At 42.8% G+C, this 17,384-nt stretch overlaps 1 protein-coding gene across 1 annotated transcript in view; it reads right to left on the bottom strand.

The window, feature by feature from the left end:
• The window catches only part of cacna1g (calcium channel, voltage-dependent, T type, alpha 1G subunit), a 234,130-nt gene that overhangs the window by 105,587 nt on the left and 111,159 nt on the right, over positions 1-17,384 (bottom strand). Inside the window, exon 5 of the mRNA XM_076759944.1 lies at positions 15,466-15,563. Within this exon, the coding sequence (XP_076616059.1) occupies positions 15,466-15,563 (98 nt within the window). The remainder of the gene's footprint in view (positions 1-15,465; positions 15,564-17,384) is intronic.

Below are 17,384 nucleotides of genomic sequence, written 5' to 3'. Positions count from 1 at the left end.
GAGTACTGATTGAAGTGCCTCTCAATTTACAGCCATTCACAACGCCTCGCACGGGCCTATTACAACACACTTCCAGAAACAAGTGTCTTTATTCATTTGATCAACAATACTTTTAACAGTTTAATGAAAACCAAATAATAATGATAAACGGTGTAAATAATAGCCTACTACTCGGTGTGTTTGATATTATTTAAACAGCTTAATGAAGGCCTGTCAAAACAGCGTTATTCATTGTAGCAGATGAGGAACAGTGCTGTGGGTGACTTGTAAACAATATGGCGTCTGGCTCTTAACAAACAGGAGTAATTCAGTATATTCATTTGTCAGGAGGATTTTTTTTTCTGCCACAGGCAAAGTTCTTATGAAAGCAAAATGATCAAACTGTTACCAATAAAGAAAAACATGAAGTTAATGTAAGAAGTGGTATGTATGGCCCAGCCTCCTCTAAACATGACATCACGCCCTTTGACAAAGACTTCACTATAGGTTGCACCACACGATTTTTTTGTCTTTCGCTACAGTCACCTCGTCAGATCTAATGATCACAGTGCCACAAACTCTTGTCGTGTCTCGGTCGGGCAACTTCCAAGACTACATGTACGACCACGACTACATGCCTTATTCCGAGGGAGGCGGGTGAAACAACCGTCAGTCAAACTGGGTTGTGCGTGATGTTGCCGGCCTTGTGTACCGAAAAGAATGAAAAAACAGCTGTGGATGTGCTATAACATTAAAAGCAAACGCAAGAGGCGTAAAATTCAGCCCATTCGCTCATTATTTACACATCTACTGGTAGCATCCAGATAACAATGATGACAGGTACAACGAGTTTCACATATAGTAATTTTATTTCCAGAGTTGTTTATTCTACTACAAGGAGCAGGCTTGGCTGTGTTGCAGCATCAAACAGGCTGCTTCATTGTTAGATCCGGAATTACTAATGATAAGCATATTCCTGCAGTTGGGACTGTGGATAATGTTATGACAGCACAGCAGCTACCCTCCTCCTCCTCTTCGCCATGGTTGCCTGACTGCGCTCTGGAGAGAGAGCACCTGATTGGTCAACACTCAGGAACATGTAGTGAGTGATGCCACACTTGGCGTATCAAGACAAAAAGTTTCTGACATAATAGTCTTTTTGTCGGGGTGTCGTGCGGCGTCCCAGACGCTGTACGACAGGTCGTTTAACATGTCACACTACACAAGTACAGACACCCAACTGCTGTTCATGATTGGCCATGATGCTGGTAATTGGTCGACCACAACAAAATCACCTCAGAATCAGACTAAATTTGTGTGGTCTAACCCAGACATTAAAGAAATGTGTCAGAACTGATAAGAAACAGCAGAACCACAGAAATCATCATGATAATACATTATATATTCTTCTTCCTTGCAAAAATCTTGGCAACAGTTGAGTCAGAGATTTGAGCATGTTATGCTAGCAGCAGCTAATGTAGCCTCCTGTCTGACTTCACAATCCCAGATAATTTTCATTTCCAAACTTGATTTCATGCAGCTTTGCCTGGAGCCAAAAAAAATGTTTCACACAACTTAACATACGCAGTAGCACTTCCCAAGGCCTGTAAACAGACAGTGATGTGTAAAATCGCAACAGCCCTCTTTTATCATAAAAAGCTATGCTTATTTTTAGCCATATGGCTACCATCGCTAGCTTTAATAGCAACCAGAGAAGGATGGCATTCTTCCAGTGTAATGCTATGGCATGAGCTAGATGTTTTACACAGTGCCTGCTGGTGAAAAGTGACATCTTTCAGTGGGAAAATAGTGACATAATGTTTTCATGCAGCTTATAGCATCGGCATATTGCATTCAGCAGCGGCATATGCCAGCAAAGAATTGTCATTAACCAGATGGGAAGTGGTATGTGGCATTTTCATATCCTTTATACCGATCAAACTGCAGTGACATACCACTATTCAAGTGCATTCCATTAGATTCAGCATAAAACACTAAACCAAGAGTGGCACACCACCGGCATGCCCGTGCACAGTGGTGCCTACCAGCGAAACAGCAGTGACAAGCATTTATGTGGCACACAGCAGGAGCGTATCATGATCATCAGTGGCATCAGTGCCAACAGGGACAATCTCTGTACTGCTGTAAAATGCCTATGAAGGCACGGAAAACCTAAATTTGCTCCAATAGTAAGTAGAAGGCTGTCATTGCCTCGTGTCAGTGTGAATGTGTGTCACTGCATAAATATTAAACAAGCCATTGTAGAAAAGAGAAAGTGTGCTGAGCAACATCCTGCCTTGGTTGAAGAAAAAAAATGTAAAAAAAAAAAAAAAAAAAAAACACGTTTGGATAAGACACAGGAATCCTGAGTCAAACGGAAGTACAGAGATTTGTTAGCAGCCTGTGAGAGTGTCAGCAGTACACCTACAGTTTGCTCTGAATTAACGCCACAGACCTGCTTTTTCACCTCCTTTCATGCAGTACATCCCTGATTCTGTCAGCTCTGGACAGTGTTCCCTCAAGTTTTTGACAACACACACACTTCCTGCCGCCCACACACTCCCTCTGCTAAATCTGGCTGTGTCCCTCTGCTGTTGCAGCTCAGATTTTACTCTTATTTTCACACACTGACTTCCTTCATTCATTTCTTTCTCTCTATCCATCTATCCATCTATCTATCTATGCACCCATCTGTCTGTCAGTCTGTCTGATTGTGTTGCTGCTGCTGTGTAATCTCTTTGTCTCTGTCCTCCTCTCTCTCTCTGTCCCTGAAGGGGACCCTTCCAGGCGTCAATAATGAGGATCATTTTTCTGATCAGGGGTTTTCTGGGTAATTGGAGAGGCCAGGACAGTCCCTGTCGGCCCACCGGCAGAGCTCGTCTGCTGGGCTGACAGCCACTGCGGATCAGACTTTTGAGCCGAAAATTGGAATGATAGGAAATGATAATAATAATCACCATCAACATCAGAATGTTGTCACTGTGAGTGTGTTAGCATGCTAATGTTAGCATTCAGTACATCCTCACAAAGCTGCGAGCATGGCTTTTGTTGTCTTGTTTAACCAACAACAGACTTTAGAGTTAAGCTGCAGTACCATGGACAGCATGTGGAGTGACAGTGACTGTCTCATGGGCGGTAAATAATCCACTGTCACACACACAGTGATATTCATTCAAAATATGTATTTGTGCCATCTGAGAAAGCATATTTAAAAATATAGTACGCCTACTCAAAATATGCTTCAGTTCAGTGTCTTCTACATATGTTTTTTTTTTTTTTCCCGATCCAAAATCGGTTATGTTTGAAAACAGGATTCTGAACTAGCATACTGTATGTAGGCATTAAGTGTTTTGTTGGGTTTACATGTGGTGGCATTCGTTGTAATCCTCTGTGGTTTGGAGTTGTTGCTTTAAATGAAACACGTGTATTTACAAGGCACAAAAACGCAGCCATTTTTCCAACACCTTTCATTTCTACTGCGCCATCTGGGAGTGATGCACCAAACTGCATGGGAAACTTTTCATATTTGAAGATTCAGGAAAATATTTTTTTCTCATGTGGGTACACGCTGAGACAGAGACTGTTGACAGATGGAAGGAAAACAGGGAGGACTTTGCAGATTTGCAAAGATATGGAGAACAAATGAGGGGAAGACAGCCAGGGGAGGCAGGGAGGAGATAAAGGGAGGAGAGGAGCAAAGGTTTTATTGAAGGACAGGGGGAATGAGTGACAGTGAGGAGCATCTGTGGGATAACAGACGTGTGTGGATTGAGACTTTCTCAGCATCATTCTGTCTCAAAGGGAAAGAATCGAATATGAAACCCAGCTGGGAAGAAAGTGACAGCAGTGAAAACACCGAAACTTACTCTTGAATGACATCCAAGACTCGAAAAACACTGTTTTCAAGTTATTTCAATTTGTGTAAATAGCTGCCACATTATGCAATTGGCTGCAAGACTCAATTACCAGCATAACCGTGTATACATGCACAGTGTGAGATGAGAGTCATAAGGAAAATCTCTCTGAAACTGTCATAATCACACTGTGAAAAACTTATTAAATGCTGTGCTGCAGCGCTATTTACAAGACAAACATCATGTCATGATTCAAAAGAAACGATCCAGGGCAGGCAGTTATGTAAGAATGAAAGTGTGAGTCACTGCCTGTGGCGATTTGTTGCCACTCGCTCTTTGGTAGCCACCTGTTTAACATAATTGCCCTGAACTCATAAAGAGTATACATTCAGCTGCTGTGACAGAGGTGTGGAGGCTCATACACCCACACACACACACACACACACACACACACACACTCGGAGTGCACATTAAGCAGCAGCTTCTTCAAGAGATTGCCCTCAAAGTGTAATGTGCTGTGCTGTTAGGATGCTGCTTAGCTGTGCCTGAGTTAGTGACAGCAGCTGGGATTAGCTTCCGCTGCAGGATGACGCGCACTGACTGGTTTCGTGCTCTGTGATCCAGAATGGACACGGTTCCACAGAATAACAGTTTAACACCTGAACCGGCCCGTGCTGGCGTTCACACCTCAGAGGGAACAACGCTGCTCTCTCTGAATGTTTGATGGAAAAAAAATATTAGTGTCCAATAATCACTGAACTGACTCAATTATTAAGTACAACAAATACAACTGATGTCCTGACTTAGGCTTCATTTCAAACAAACACTTTTTTTTCCCACTAATTTTCTATGAAATGTAAATCATATGTTATTGTATCCAAAAGTTGTTCAAGAAGAAGAACATGACATGAGGTATGTACATGTTTAGTACACAAAGGGTGAGGACTACTGCAAAAACTCACTGTAGTTTAGTTAAAAACAGGTACATTCACAGAACTGTTTGGTAGGAAACAAACAATGCTGCAGCGCACTCAGTAACTTTTAAAAAAATGCACCCTGACAGGTACCCTGTGGATTTGTCTCGCAAACAAAGTTATGTTTACGTTCAGTACTTCTCACCAGCGTGCACTGTGTGAACTGGATCCTTGAGGCCAACAAATGTGCTGAATGAGTTTCTTTCCTCCTACAACATTTTCAAGGCCAATTTTTTTCAATAAGTGGGAACCTGCATTATTTCCATCCATGTGTACATTCACTCGCAGTCTCCCTTGTGTTTGCTGCTGCATTGTTCCGTTTCTTGGCGCATACCACCAGCGGCTGCCGATGGGTGGGATAGTACGAGGTCAGTGGCAGGAATATAAAGAGCATGTGCATCATGTCAAGGAACAGGGAGCTCTATGTGGTCAAATACTACTCAGGGTAATGATGGTAATGATGCTACAAGTATTAATTTACTGTTCTCTTTGACCCCAACAAAGTGAGGTACTGTAGGAATAGCACAGGTGTAATACGCAGACCTTTTTGACCGGAAGAAAATCATTTCATAATTTCATTTATTAGTCATTTTGGTAACACTTTATATTAAAGTGCGCACATTCACTATTAAGAAAATTGTTTATTAGTGTCCATATCGTAGCATATTAACTCTTTATTAGTCATTATAAAGTACCTATTAATGCCTTATTGTGCATGACCATTTACAACGTCTAGGCCGTGAACTAAGAATGTTCCCTCCTAATTACTGCTTATTGATAGTAAGATGGAATTAACTTTAACCGTTAAGCCCCAGAACAAGGCATTAATAAGTTATTTATAATGACTAAAAAGAAGCCAATATGCCACTAATATGCATTCTAATAAGCAATAGGTAATGGGGAATATATGAGGCCTTGCTTAATATAAACTGTGTCATCATTTCATATTTCATTTATTTTTATATTTGTGTCATACATTTCAATTTGAATTAGAACTGACTTCACGAAAGGATCTGGAGACCATAAGAACAGCAACCTCCTCCATTATATAGATTTTACCTGTGGCTCTTCAATGCACAGTGCAGATCAGCTCTTTGAGAGGACACTGAATTTTAAGGAGAGATGACGGCTAGAGAGCAATGCAGCCCAAGATATAAGGGCATAAAGCATAAATTTGTGGTGGCAAAGATGAGATTTTTCAAGACTGATTGTTATTTTGATGGCGGTATAAATCAAGGCATTACGCAATACATCAACTGGATGAGAGCCACGCATGAGGACAACTTCTCACTCAGCTATGCAGACAAACACGAATATCATAAAAAGGACCTCTGTTTATCATCCAGATAAGGGAATCAATCCTCTGTGCCTCCCCCGACCTGAATAGTGTGCTCATTCCAAGTGATCGACATTTCATATTCAATAACAATCATCTCCTCCTCCGCCTGCGCGCCCTCTCCAACCTCGCTGTGGGCGGCCACTCCATTCCAACATGGCTGGCAGGCGGGTGGCTGTGTGTGATCGGGGAGCCATCTGTTAGCAGGCAGATTAGGTCTGCTTCCTCTGCTCTCCTGTCCAGGTCCAGCTCCGACCTAGCCAGCTTTGTAATCTGTGTACTGTGAACTAATGGGCTTTCCGAGTCGAGGGCCAGTGTACACCTGCGTCTCTTCTTATTTGCTCTGAGTGGATGGTGACTAGCTGCACGTCAGCGACTCCAGACGGAGATGACTAGACAGGGCTGAAATGGAAATGTGCCTCTGCATAAGCAAGCCATGTGACCCGAAGAGAGAGCGCATGCAGAAAAATGGAAAGTGATGGAGAGAGAAGAGAAGAGAAAACCCATCGGAACCGTTTTCTTTGCCTCAGTGAGTTCGCCTGTTTTTGTGTACACCAACTTGTATGAAATTACAAGAAGTAGAATCTGATCTCATTAGACCTCAAATATCAACCATGCGTTCACACAGTTTTGTGCTTTCTACACATGGAAGCTGATTTAACAGCTTCTCACTTCAAGTGCTTCAGAGTGTGCGTATGTTTAGAGCCACACATGACCATGCGTACAATGCCAGCAAGGCCTTCGTGATCAAATGGTGTTGTCCAGGGCAAACAATCCCCAACTTTACTTTGAATCACGTGAGCATAACTGATAGATTGTCCGTTCCTAATGATGTGCAAAAACAAAACAAAAAAAAAAAATCATTTCTCTCAAATGGAAATGATGCCATTAATTTCTCATTTTTGTTCTCAGCTACAAAAAGAATTGTTTGGTGCAACGGGCAAAAAATCATTTCAACCAAAGCCTATGATTGCCCATGATATGCACAATTAGTCAAGGTTTGGAGACCTTGACTAATTGTACATGCTTCATTACTGCTTTCATGTGTATTTACTAATTGAATGACAAATTAAATATAGAAACATTTATAGAATCTTCAATATGATACCACCTGTAGTGCATGCTGGTCACCCCAATATAACCTTATTGTCTGTGATGGTTTTTGTCTTTATCTTTGTTGGTTGCTGCTCACAACTCTGTGTGGCATTAATGTAGCCTCGACAGTCCGGTTAATAGGACTTTCAAAGGGATGTGGTTGACCATATATGACATTCTTACAGTGTTTCTTTAGCCTATGTAAATTAGCCTGTACGTGCACCCACAGATGGATGCAGAATTGTTAACATTTATCATTGTTAACACTTCTTTTTGTCGGTACAGACATATTTAGAACTTGTTACATCCAACAGATATTTACGCTTTTCTGAAAAGATCATTGATTTTTGTATCTATGGCATCCCACCAGGATTAAATCACTCTCAACACAATAAGCATTTTCTTTACGCCGCTGAATGTTCAAAAGCAGCACTTACCACATCTTAAACTCAAATCTCACTGACAGATCACAGCTGCGTTGGGGAGATGGTTGCCTACCTGTCTTCAGGCTATCTGGGAAAACTGTACCACAGCACGACTCAAGTGATCAAAGAACTAAATTTCAAGCTTTAAGAAACTGTAGCAGCTGAAAACCTTGAACTGGAAATGAATGTGGACTGAAAATACAAGTAAAACAGAATCTCCTTTTTTTTTTGCCAGCAACAGTACTGCGTGCCAAGAGCTGCTGGAGGTGTCATACTGAGGTTCGAATAACAAGATCTTTTGTTTTTAACAGGAAACGGATTGACAGCGAAGAGCAAGGATTGCTCTGTGACACTCTTTGCTTCTGGCAAACAACTTCCTCCTCTGAACTCCTTCTAACCTTATCAGTCTTGTATTTCTTCAGCTCCAATCACAAACAAGGAGCCCCCGGATCAAACCCATCCCATGACTCCCCCAGGCTGTCCCTCTCGGCCTCACATCACAATACAACAGCAGAAGTCAAGGGGTGACTTACAGGACTTGTGAAGAATAGAAGCTAGGACATTCTTGCCAGGTCTTTAATTACAGTAATGAGGCTCTGCAAACAATGCGCTACAGAAGCTGGGGGGCATGAGCACGGTGGGAGCTGGGAGGTTGATGATGTTGCTGTCTTGTTGCTGCCTTTAAGGCTTATCTGGGCGGAAGTACAAGACAGTGTGTATGAGACTAGGCTCTAACACTGGGTCTAACAAAGCGTGGAGAACAAGATTAAACACTCCGTGTTGCTGATGCATGAGTGGAAATAACACTGTGCACGTGCATGCATTGCAGGTCTGTGTGCATGTAAGAGTGTGAGGAAGTGCTTGTGGGAGTGCAGCATGTGTGGGTGCCCGTTCGAAAAGGCTTTGGGTTGTTGCGGTTGTTGCGGCTAAACAATAAAGAAGTGCGCGGAGGCTTTTCTGGGCTCGGCCTTGTTAGGACGGAGACATGTCTGTGTTTATGTGTGGTTATGTGTGTGTGTTTAAGGGTCTGTGTCATGCGATAATCACCTATTGACGGCTGTCTGTGGCTTATCAATCAACACTGCGGCGCTCAAATGTGGCTTTCTCACAGCACCGAAAGTTTCATCAGCTTTCAGAGGTGAAGCGTGTTTATCCAGCTGTTCTTTTGCAGGCCTATGGCATCACGCCAATACTGCCCTCCACCCTGATGCAGTGTATTCTCCATCTAGTTACCCAGGAATCATTGCCTCCATTAAATGGATAATTCAATGATTAAAAGTTGGAGAACTCACCACCTGTCCCAGACTGGACAGATCCTGATGCAGTACCAGGTTTCAGGCTCAGTTTGGGTAATTTTGGGATCAGACAAAGACAATGAATCCAGTGTGCTGCATTATCCTGGTAAGGTAACAGTCAGCATTGGGATCAGATTTGGTTTTCAAATTCAGCAGCAAGACATGGGTACAGGCTCTTTACAGTGCTCACAAGAGACATACTGTTCAATTAAAGCAAGATATATGGACTTTTAGACCATAGATCTGGTCAAGCTTTAAAGCAGCCTACATTTCCCATAATGCAACCAGGAGTGTCTTTTCATTAGACCGTCCTACCTGTTCAGTCCTGTGTCTTTCAGACTCTCTGCACTTCCATATTTTTGTAACTGCTGTCTTTGGTAAAGCAGGCTTTTCTGCTACAGATCTGTAGTCTCAAGCCCAAGCAAAGACAACCCAGATGACATCAAAAGGGGTTAGACACAGCTCCTCTGGTGCCACAAACTGAGTAGTACTCCTAATGTCAACTTAAACTTGTCTACTCTAAATGGATGATGTTCCTATTTAACGTCTGTTGGCCTTGACATTGAAGAACTGTTGGTAACCAGGGTGGGAACATACTTACCCTCGCTAGCACACAAAAAACAAATTACAAATTCAGACTGCAGGTAGCTGGTATGTCTGCGAAACCAGTCCCTTTGGCAGGTGAGCAACTTGAAGTCCTTTTTTATTGCAAAAAATATGTTTAGCTTTAAAAAAAATGCATTGCATTTGCTGGATTGTCAAATGAATGTCGCTCTTTAGCCCAAGGATAAAAAAAAAGTTATTTTCTTTCTGTGTATAACAATGGCACTTTTCCTACAAACACAAGCCAGAAAAAATGATATTGCAGCACTCTACAGTCAGTATTCTAGGTTTCAGTACCTTGAGGCTTGAAACTAAACCCCATTAAAACAGCTCTTCACATCTATTTTGCATAATATAACAGCTGAATCAAGGTCGCAAAGGTTTTTGCTGACAGTATATTCTAAATGTTAAAGTGTGCAGTTATTTAATACTTAGCAGAAGCACCCTGTGATTTGAACAACAAGAACAAGCCAAACCAAATCAAAAAGGTCTGCATTTCTTAATAATTTAACAAATCTAGTTTTGGATTTTTTTTTTCTTGCTTCTTTGCTTGTTCTACATAGTAGACATGCTCAACCCCATGGAAACTCCTAATGCAACCTCACCATTGCACCATATCTGTTTCCATGCCAGGAGCATGAAGGGGGGGGGGTCTCCTCTGTCACTCAGGAGAACAGACTGTATTCTGGACACATGCATGGCCAGCTGCTCCCCTTGAATATTAAAACCCACACAGCGGTATAAAGTTGTCATGTCTGCCTTGATGTAGCCAATGACAGGCCTGGTACAAGGTACCTGCAGGCATGGACCGGACCTGAGGGTAATAGCCAATCAGGTGACAGACGGTGGGTGGTGATGTGATGGTGACACAGCATGAGATTTTTGGTTTTGTTGCCAGCCGGTGGATGAAGCCTGAGAAATGTATCTGTCACTTCCACTGGCAGGACTGCCATGTTAGCGCATCAATCAATGCCAGAGCCCAGGATGTGGACACCAGCCCAGGAACAATATGTTCGTTAATACAAGTCAGTGTGTGTGTGTGTGTGTGTGTGTGTGTGTGTGTGTGTGTGTGTGTTTTAAGAAGAGCTCCAGCCTTCTGTTCCAATACAGACTTAAGGTTTGAGGTTACAGACCAAGAGAGAGAGAATGAGAAAAGAGCAATGTGGCAGAGTGACAGGAGGACTCACTGTTTATACATCTGCTGATCCAGGATCAGATGGCTTATATTTCAGGCAGCAGTAGACAAATATCAACGAGAAAGCCAACAATAATCCGGTGATGGAAAGTTTAAATCACCTTGGACTGACAGATTGAGGGAATGTGCAGACTGAAAACCACACTGATATGAGCTATCTAATCTGCAGTGTGCATCAGCTGAGGTCTGCAGCGCTGCCTGGTCTGCATCTTCAGCTATATATCAGCCTTGGCTCTGTTTGCACCTGGCATTAATATGCATCTCATATCTGGACTGTGTTAATTTCTGATTTACTGGACCACACTTACACACTTAATATTGAAATACAGCTCCATCTCCAGTGCGCACAATAAAAAGAAATGTATTTTCTCCTCGCCAAACAGTGATTATTACACACGTTGTTTCCTCTAAGAAGATTTATGATGTTTAAAATTGACAGCTTCTTTTTCACTGCAGTTATCTAGAGGGTCCATTCAGGACACTTTATTTATCCATACTGATGACAGCCTGTTTCATTTGTGTGCTTTCTAGTAGCGTGTGCTTTCTAGGGGCATGTGCTATGAGATATAGAGAACTTTAATTTACACAGTAGATACATTACATAGATTGGATCCTCATTATATTACAGTGATTGATGTTAATGTGCCAAGTAGCTTTCAACCTGTGGAGTATTCATCCACTTTACACCTCAGCCGTGGATACTGTCTTACCACTTGGGACCATTACCATTTGTGTCAATGTATATGTGGCTGTTAAACCCCATTCATGCTGAATTAGAATCACCTGAAACAAGCAGTTGATGTTTCAAAACTCAAAAACTCAAAAGATGAAGAAGCAATTCGAGAAAAGCAAAGGAATCCTTGCCAAAAACAAAACCACTGTGACCCCATGTTACAGAGATGCTGACTGATACAGGACTAATATCATCAGACAGATTTCCATCCGTCCTGCTCCGTGTCTGGCCAGTCACATCCACTTATTTAAAATGGGGTGGGTTTGATACACAACACCCAAGATGGCTACGAGAGGGTGGTCAGGCATCAGCGAGGCAGTAGATCACATCTAACTCTCTGAATGAAAGGCTTATTTGTACAAAACAAAAGTTGGTGATTGATGGAAAAGTGGAAAGACAAAACCAAGATGGTTTTGGTGAGGTTCATTTTGTTTCTGTCGAGTCAAATTCAAATGATGATCTGTGAGGGTCAAAGTTCTGTTTTTGTCAATGAAGTCTGGTTTCTTTGAGGAGAGTGATAAAACGACTGTTTCTGGGTAAACAAAAAGTATCTGACTCTTTAGCGAAAAGCTCTGTCTGCAGGGATCCTTTCCATAATGTCAGGCACTTAGCACAACAATCTGAGCCTGTCAGTGGCAAAAAGCACTTTATTGAACGTACTGTGACAGACGCAGTTACGTTGTAGCCCCTGCAGCTTGTTTTGTGGCCGCCGGCTGAGACGATCTACTGCATCAATTCCATAAATGTTTTGCACCCATTAGTCATTTAGACAACAAAACGTTTAAGTATGTATGCATGTTCACAGACATGTCAGTGCTACACCATCACAGCTCACGCCTGCACGCTGTGTACTTTTTTCCAATGCTGAGCATGATGTCACGTTTCACTGCAGTGATAGGTTTACCTGTCTATCTAATAGCATCCAGAGTCATTTTGGGCTGTGCCAACTGATAATGCCCCTTGGAAATTGAAAATGAACTGACAGGTTCCAAACTAATTTGCATTTGTGAATTGGTTCTGCGATGCTAGGCTAGCAAAACACAGAAGAGCAGTGGAATTTTTAGCCATGCTAAAAGAATTAGGCATAGCAAAGCCAATCAGTCTGGTCTGTTGATTCAACATTTTGCTTTAGAGTGTAATGTCTCAAAAGTCTTAAGCTAGATTCCCATAGCATTTGGTAAAGGCAGTCATGGTTCTAATAGGATGAATGCAAATGACTGTGGTGATCCCCTGACAGCTCATTTAGAGACACCAACAGGTCAAAATTTCCACTTGTCCACTTCTAAAACACATAGACAGATTTCTGCTTGGCCTGAATGTGGCTTGAGAATAATGCTTAACTCGCATGCTAACATGCTGAAGTTAGCCTGTTATTATGCTTTTCGTCTAGTTACGTTTGAGTTCAGAGACTGCACCGGATCACAGAACAGGTTGTTCAGACTGTCCGTAAAATGACTCCTCGTCCACTGGAATGAATACAGTGAACAACAACTGTGTCACTGTGCATACGTACGTATGACACTTGTTTTAAGGCAGAATTGAAAAAAAAAATTATCCTTTAAGAGCACAGATGAACTCCTCCTCTATTCTGTTCCTCGTTTGTAATGTTGCTGTGCCAATTAGGCAGGTCAAATTCCTTGTACGGTACCTGGCGAATTTAAAAGGGCAAACTGTGACTTCTCCCCTTTTTCTGCCTTGTTTCTTACCAACCCAACCACTGCTCAATAATGAAAGAGGAAAAAAACACCTTTGTCAGTGCCATAAATCCAGTCTAACATGTCGGAAATTAATTCACGGCATCGAACAACTAGAGCACCCATGTATTCAAATTCAGTGAAGTGTGCCTCAAAATAGCCTGAGCTGCACGACAAACATCCCCAGCCAGAGTCACGATGAACGCTGCAAGCTTCTCCGCAGGACTTGATTAGGCTGGTGAAGGGATGAAGGGGGAGGGGGGCTGAAGACAGATATCAGCCACATCAAAGGCTTGGGGACCCCCCGCCCCCTCCAGCAACCTTCCAACACTACCACTCTACCCAATGACATTTCCCCACAGGGCCAGAACCAGACCAAATCACACACACATTAACGCTAATAGTCCTGTGATTAGGATGAGCGATGGTTGGATGCCTAATCAACGACTCTGTGCGCGTGACTGTGTGCTCCCTGACTGTGCGTATGTATATGTGGCCTAATGAGCAGCAGTGGACCCCTACGATGGCCTTGACTGACAAGAGGATCAGATTACAGAAGAGGTTTGCGAGTGTCATCAGTCGAAGGATGGGAGAGATGGGAAGGGGGTTGATCTCCCATTCATGCATCTATGCGGGGAAAACACCTGTATGTACACGCACACACACACACACACACACACACACACACACACACACACACACACACACACACAGTCACTTTTACATGAACTTAACATTCCCTTTATGGAGACTTACCCTAACTATAACTGTAGTCACTACTCACCTATCCCTTATCTTAACCTAAACCTAACCTTACCTTTACTAAAGTCTTCACTCTGAAATTTGGTCACATATGTTACGTTTAGTCCACATTAGGAAGGCAAGTACCCACAATGTCACTGCGTAAACAGATTTATGTCCCCACAGTGTGGGTACACACACAAACGCACACATGCACACACCCTCTGGATCATTGCTCAGTTTGCCTGCAATCTCCTCTAAGCAATTGAGGAGCTAATGACATAATTAGGGTCTGTATTTAAATGAAAGCATTGCAGGGGGTGGAATCAAGGTAAGAATGAATGCACAGAGTGGACCGCTGGGTGGGAATAAAAATGCTTATGATTTATTTAAACATCAATGTGTGCACTGGAAATTCAATCTGTGCTGATTAAACTCTAATGGAGACTAATGGAAGAAAAAGGGAGGGGAATCCAGAACTTTTTAGGGGGGTTAGGGTAATGTGTGTGTGTGTGTGTGTGTGAGAAGGGGGGGGGGGGGGGGGCAATGACAGATGGAGAAAGCGACTCAGGGATTTGTGTGTTTGCGTCGCAATGAACAAGTGTGATAGTCTGTGAGTGTGAGTGTAGCTATGAACTACACTCCTTTAATAAAAGGCGGTGAGTTGGAAAATTGCATATAAATCTGCTGGAGTCCGAAGCTGAGTGGCTGGGGAAAGCCAAAACACAGAGACACAGTCAAGGCAGCATACCGAGTGTGGACGGGCTCATCCCAGACCTACACTGCACTGCTCTGTAAGAATTCAATCCACCTGCATGATAAATTAATTATAGCGAGAACCCTGACAGAGGAGCGGAAGTTCAATATCTAAATATAAGGTAAAACTGTACAGCTAATATCTTCTGCTGTTGAGCTCAATTAATCATGAGAAGCAAGAGATTACTTGTTGGCCATTGTGACAAGTTATTAACTGTCAGTTTTTAGATCTTAATCTAAAAACTGTGACTTCTGGACCCTTTCAGGCCACGTCAGAAGTGGACATTAATACACTGACACTGAATTCAAATTATCGCATATCTCAATGCGATGTCTCTGAGCAAAATGCACATGAAAGACAAGAGACACATCACTTTTTACTGCCGCCTGTTATTGTGTTGTTTGCCGGTAGCACAAGATGTGTTTGGGTGATAAAATGAAGCGAGTGTATGAATGAAGAACTGCATTTCTCATAATGTACATGTGAAGCTACAGGTAGCAGCCAGTTAGCCTAGCTTAGCTTAGCATAAAGACTGGAAACAGGGGGAAACAGCCAGCTGAGAGCGGTATCAATCCTCAAGTGTATTTCCAAAAATATCGAAACTATTCCTTTCATGTCAGTCAACCGAATAGTTGAACACAGTGCCTGTATCTTTAGCTGTCTGGTTTTAGTTCAAGATCAGACGTGGAAGCCAAAGCATTGTGATAGCAGAGGACAGAGTGTTCTGGGATCCAGAGTCTGGTTGGAGAGCTGAAGTGTGAGAGGTCAGTAGGTCTGAACTCACTTGGCACTCGGTTGATGGCTCTCAGAGGTCTCAGCACGCGAACCGTCCTCACCGCTGAAAAACTGACGTTCTGCAGGTTGAGGGAGTACTCCAGCATCCTGTAACGTATGGAGAGAAGGAAAGGAAATATGTGTAAACACAGCAGCAGCAAACCAAATACTTTAATTACTCAGACTGCAGAACCAGCTCAATCATCTGGGAATGAAAACACAGAAAATGTAAGGGCAGTATTATGTAGCCTTTTATATATGGCATGTATTACATGCTCCGCTCGCACCGGGAAAGTGGTAATTAATCCTCTAATGTCCCGAATCACATTTACATTCTTGCCTTTGGAGATGACTGCAATGCATGTGTTCATTCCAGCGCTCATTGGACTGTAACTAACCAGAAAGTTCGAAAAGCACCACACACACAATATGCCTGTGTTTGTGTTTGCATATGGAGCGTGGTGTACACGCAATGCTTGTGTGCCCGACAAGCACACACGTACGGTCACATGCATCCTCGCACAATCAACCTTCAAAGGAGCAAGCGGCATATGTGTATCATCTTTCAGAGACGTCAAGAGGGGGTGAATCACTCGTCGTTGAGAGGAGGTTGTGGCATCCACAGCACATAAAAGAGCAGCATCAGATAAGTCTTCCTCGCAACCTTGAGACGGCGTGCACACACACTCTGAACAGCCTCTCCAGCAGCTCTTTAGAGGCCCTCTCAGGCTGTGATGGGAGGTTAGAAGGACAGTGCTTAGAGGAGAGAGAGGCTGCAGAGCGCTTTGCAAAAACGTTTTTCTTGTTTCTTGATCAGTGTTTATCGGCATCTCCTCTCACTCTCTCCCCCTCTATGTGTGTGTGTTTGCGTGTGTGTGTGTGTGTGTGTGTGAAGCAGATGCTGAGCACATGTGCAGCTTGAAGGGGCGTGCAGATGAAGGAATTCCCTCCTCGCACCAAGTCCAAGTCTGCCTGTTTGACAAATTCGCAACACATGTCGAACTGCGTGCATGTGCGTGTGTGTGAGTGTGCGTGCACAAGCCGGTTGGTCACCTTAAGAGCAAGAAACTCCCTTAATGAGTGCATGAATGTGTGTTCTTTTTTAGTACTTTGAGGTGTCCCCGTGCAAGACTTTTCTGTTTTTTTTTACACTAAAGCAGCACTAAAACAAGCACACATGCTGTATATACACACACATACCCAGAGCTGACAGATGGCCTGCAGGCTCCAGAGAGAAGGTAAATGGCAAAACAGTTAACAGAAAGGCACAGAGATGCCCTCCCATCGCAAGCAGAGGGATGCGGATCTAACAGTTTCTGGTAGTCCCTCAGAACAGGTACAGTACATCACATCAGCAGCTGGGCGCCCAGGCCAAAAGGAATCGACTGGCACTTTCATGGAAGAGCAACTTGCAAAAGAAAAGCCACTTTGGGAACACAAAAAGAAAAGACCTGACAACAAAAATTCCCCATTAAAACTATTAGCCCCAGTAGGAATATTACAGTTAATATCATATAGCACAATAAATGAAAAATAGCATTAATGGAGCCCTACACCAACATCACATGGAAAAGTCCATTTACTCCAAGTCATCTCTTGGGGACAGAGAGGGCCAAGCAAAAAGATACTATTGAGTTGCATTGTGGGAAGTGTTGGTTTTCTGGGCTTGACTCATCCTTGAGACTTATAGTCAGAATATTTCAGTCTCTGCTTCGTCGATTTTGACCTCTCTTTTTTTTTTTCTTATTCTAAAATCAAGTCTGTCCCTTGTTGGTCTCACTCTTTTATAAAAGCGCAATACTGAGTCACTGCAGTGCTCTTCTACTGCACTGGCACATGAGCCAATTGACCAATGAAATGATGAGTCAGTCCAGAGAAAATGAATCAACAAATGTTTTGATGATATGTTAGTTGTTTTGGGTCAATTTT

Source organism: Chaetodon auriga, chromosome 20, assembly GCF_051107435.1.
Source record: "Chaetodon auriga isolate fChaAug3 chromosome 20, fChaAug3.hap1, whole genome shotgun sequence".
NCBI lineage: Eukaryota > Metazoa > Chordata > Actinopteri > Chaetodontiformes > Chaetodontidae > Chaetodon > Chaetodon auriga.
Note: the sequence above shows the minus strand (reverse complement) of the source record. Positions and strands in the feature narration are given on the sequence as shown.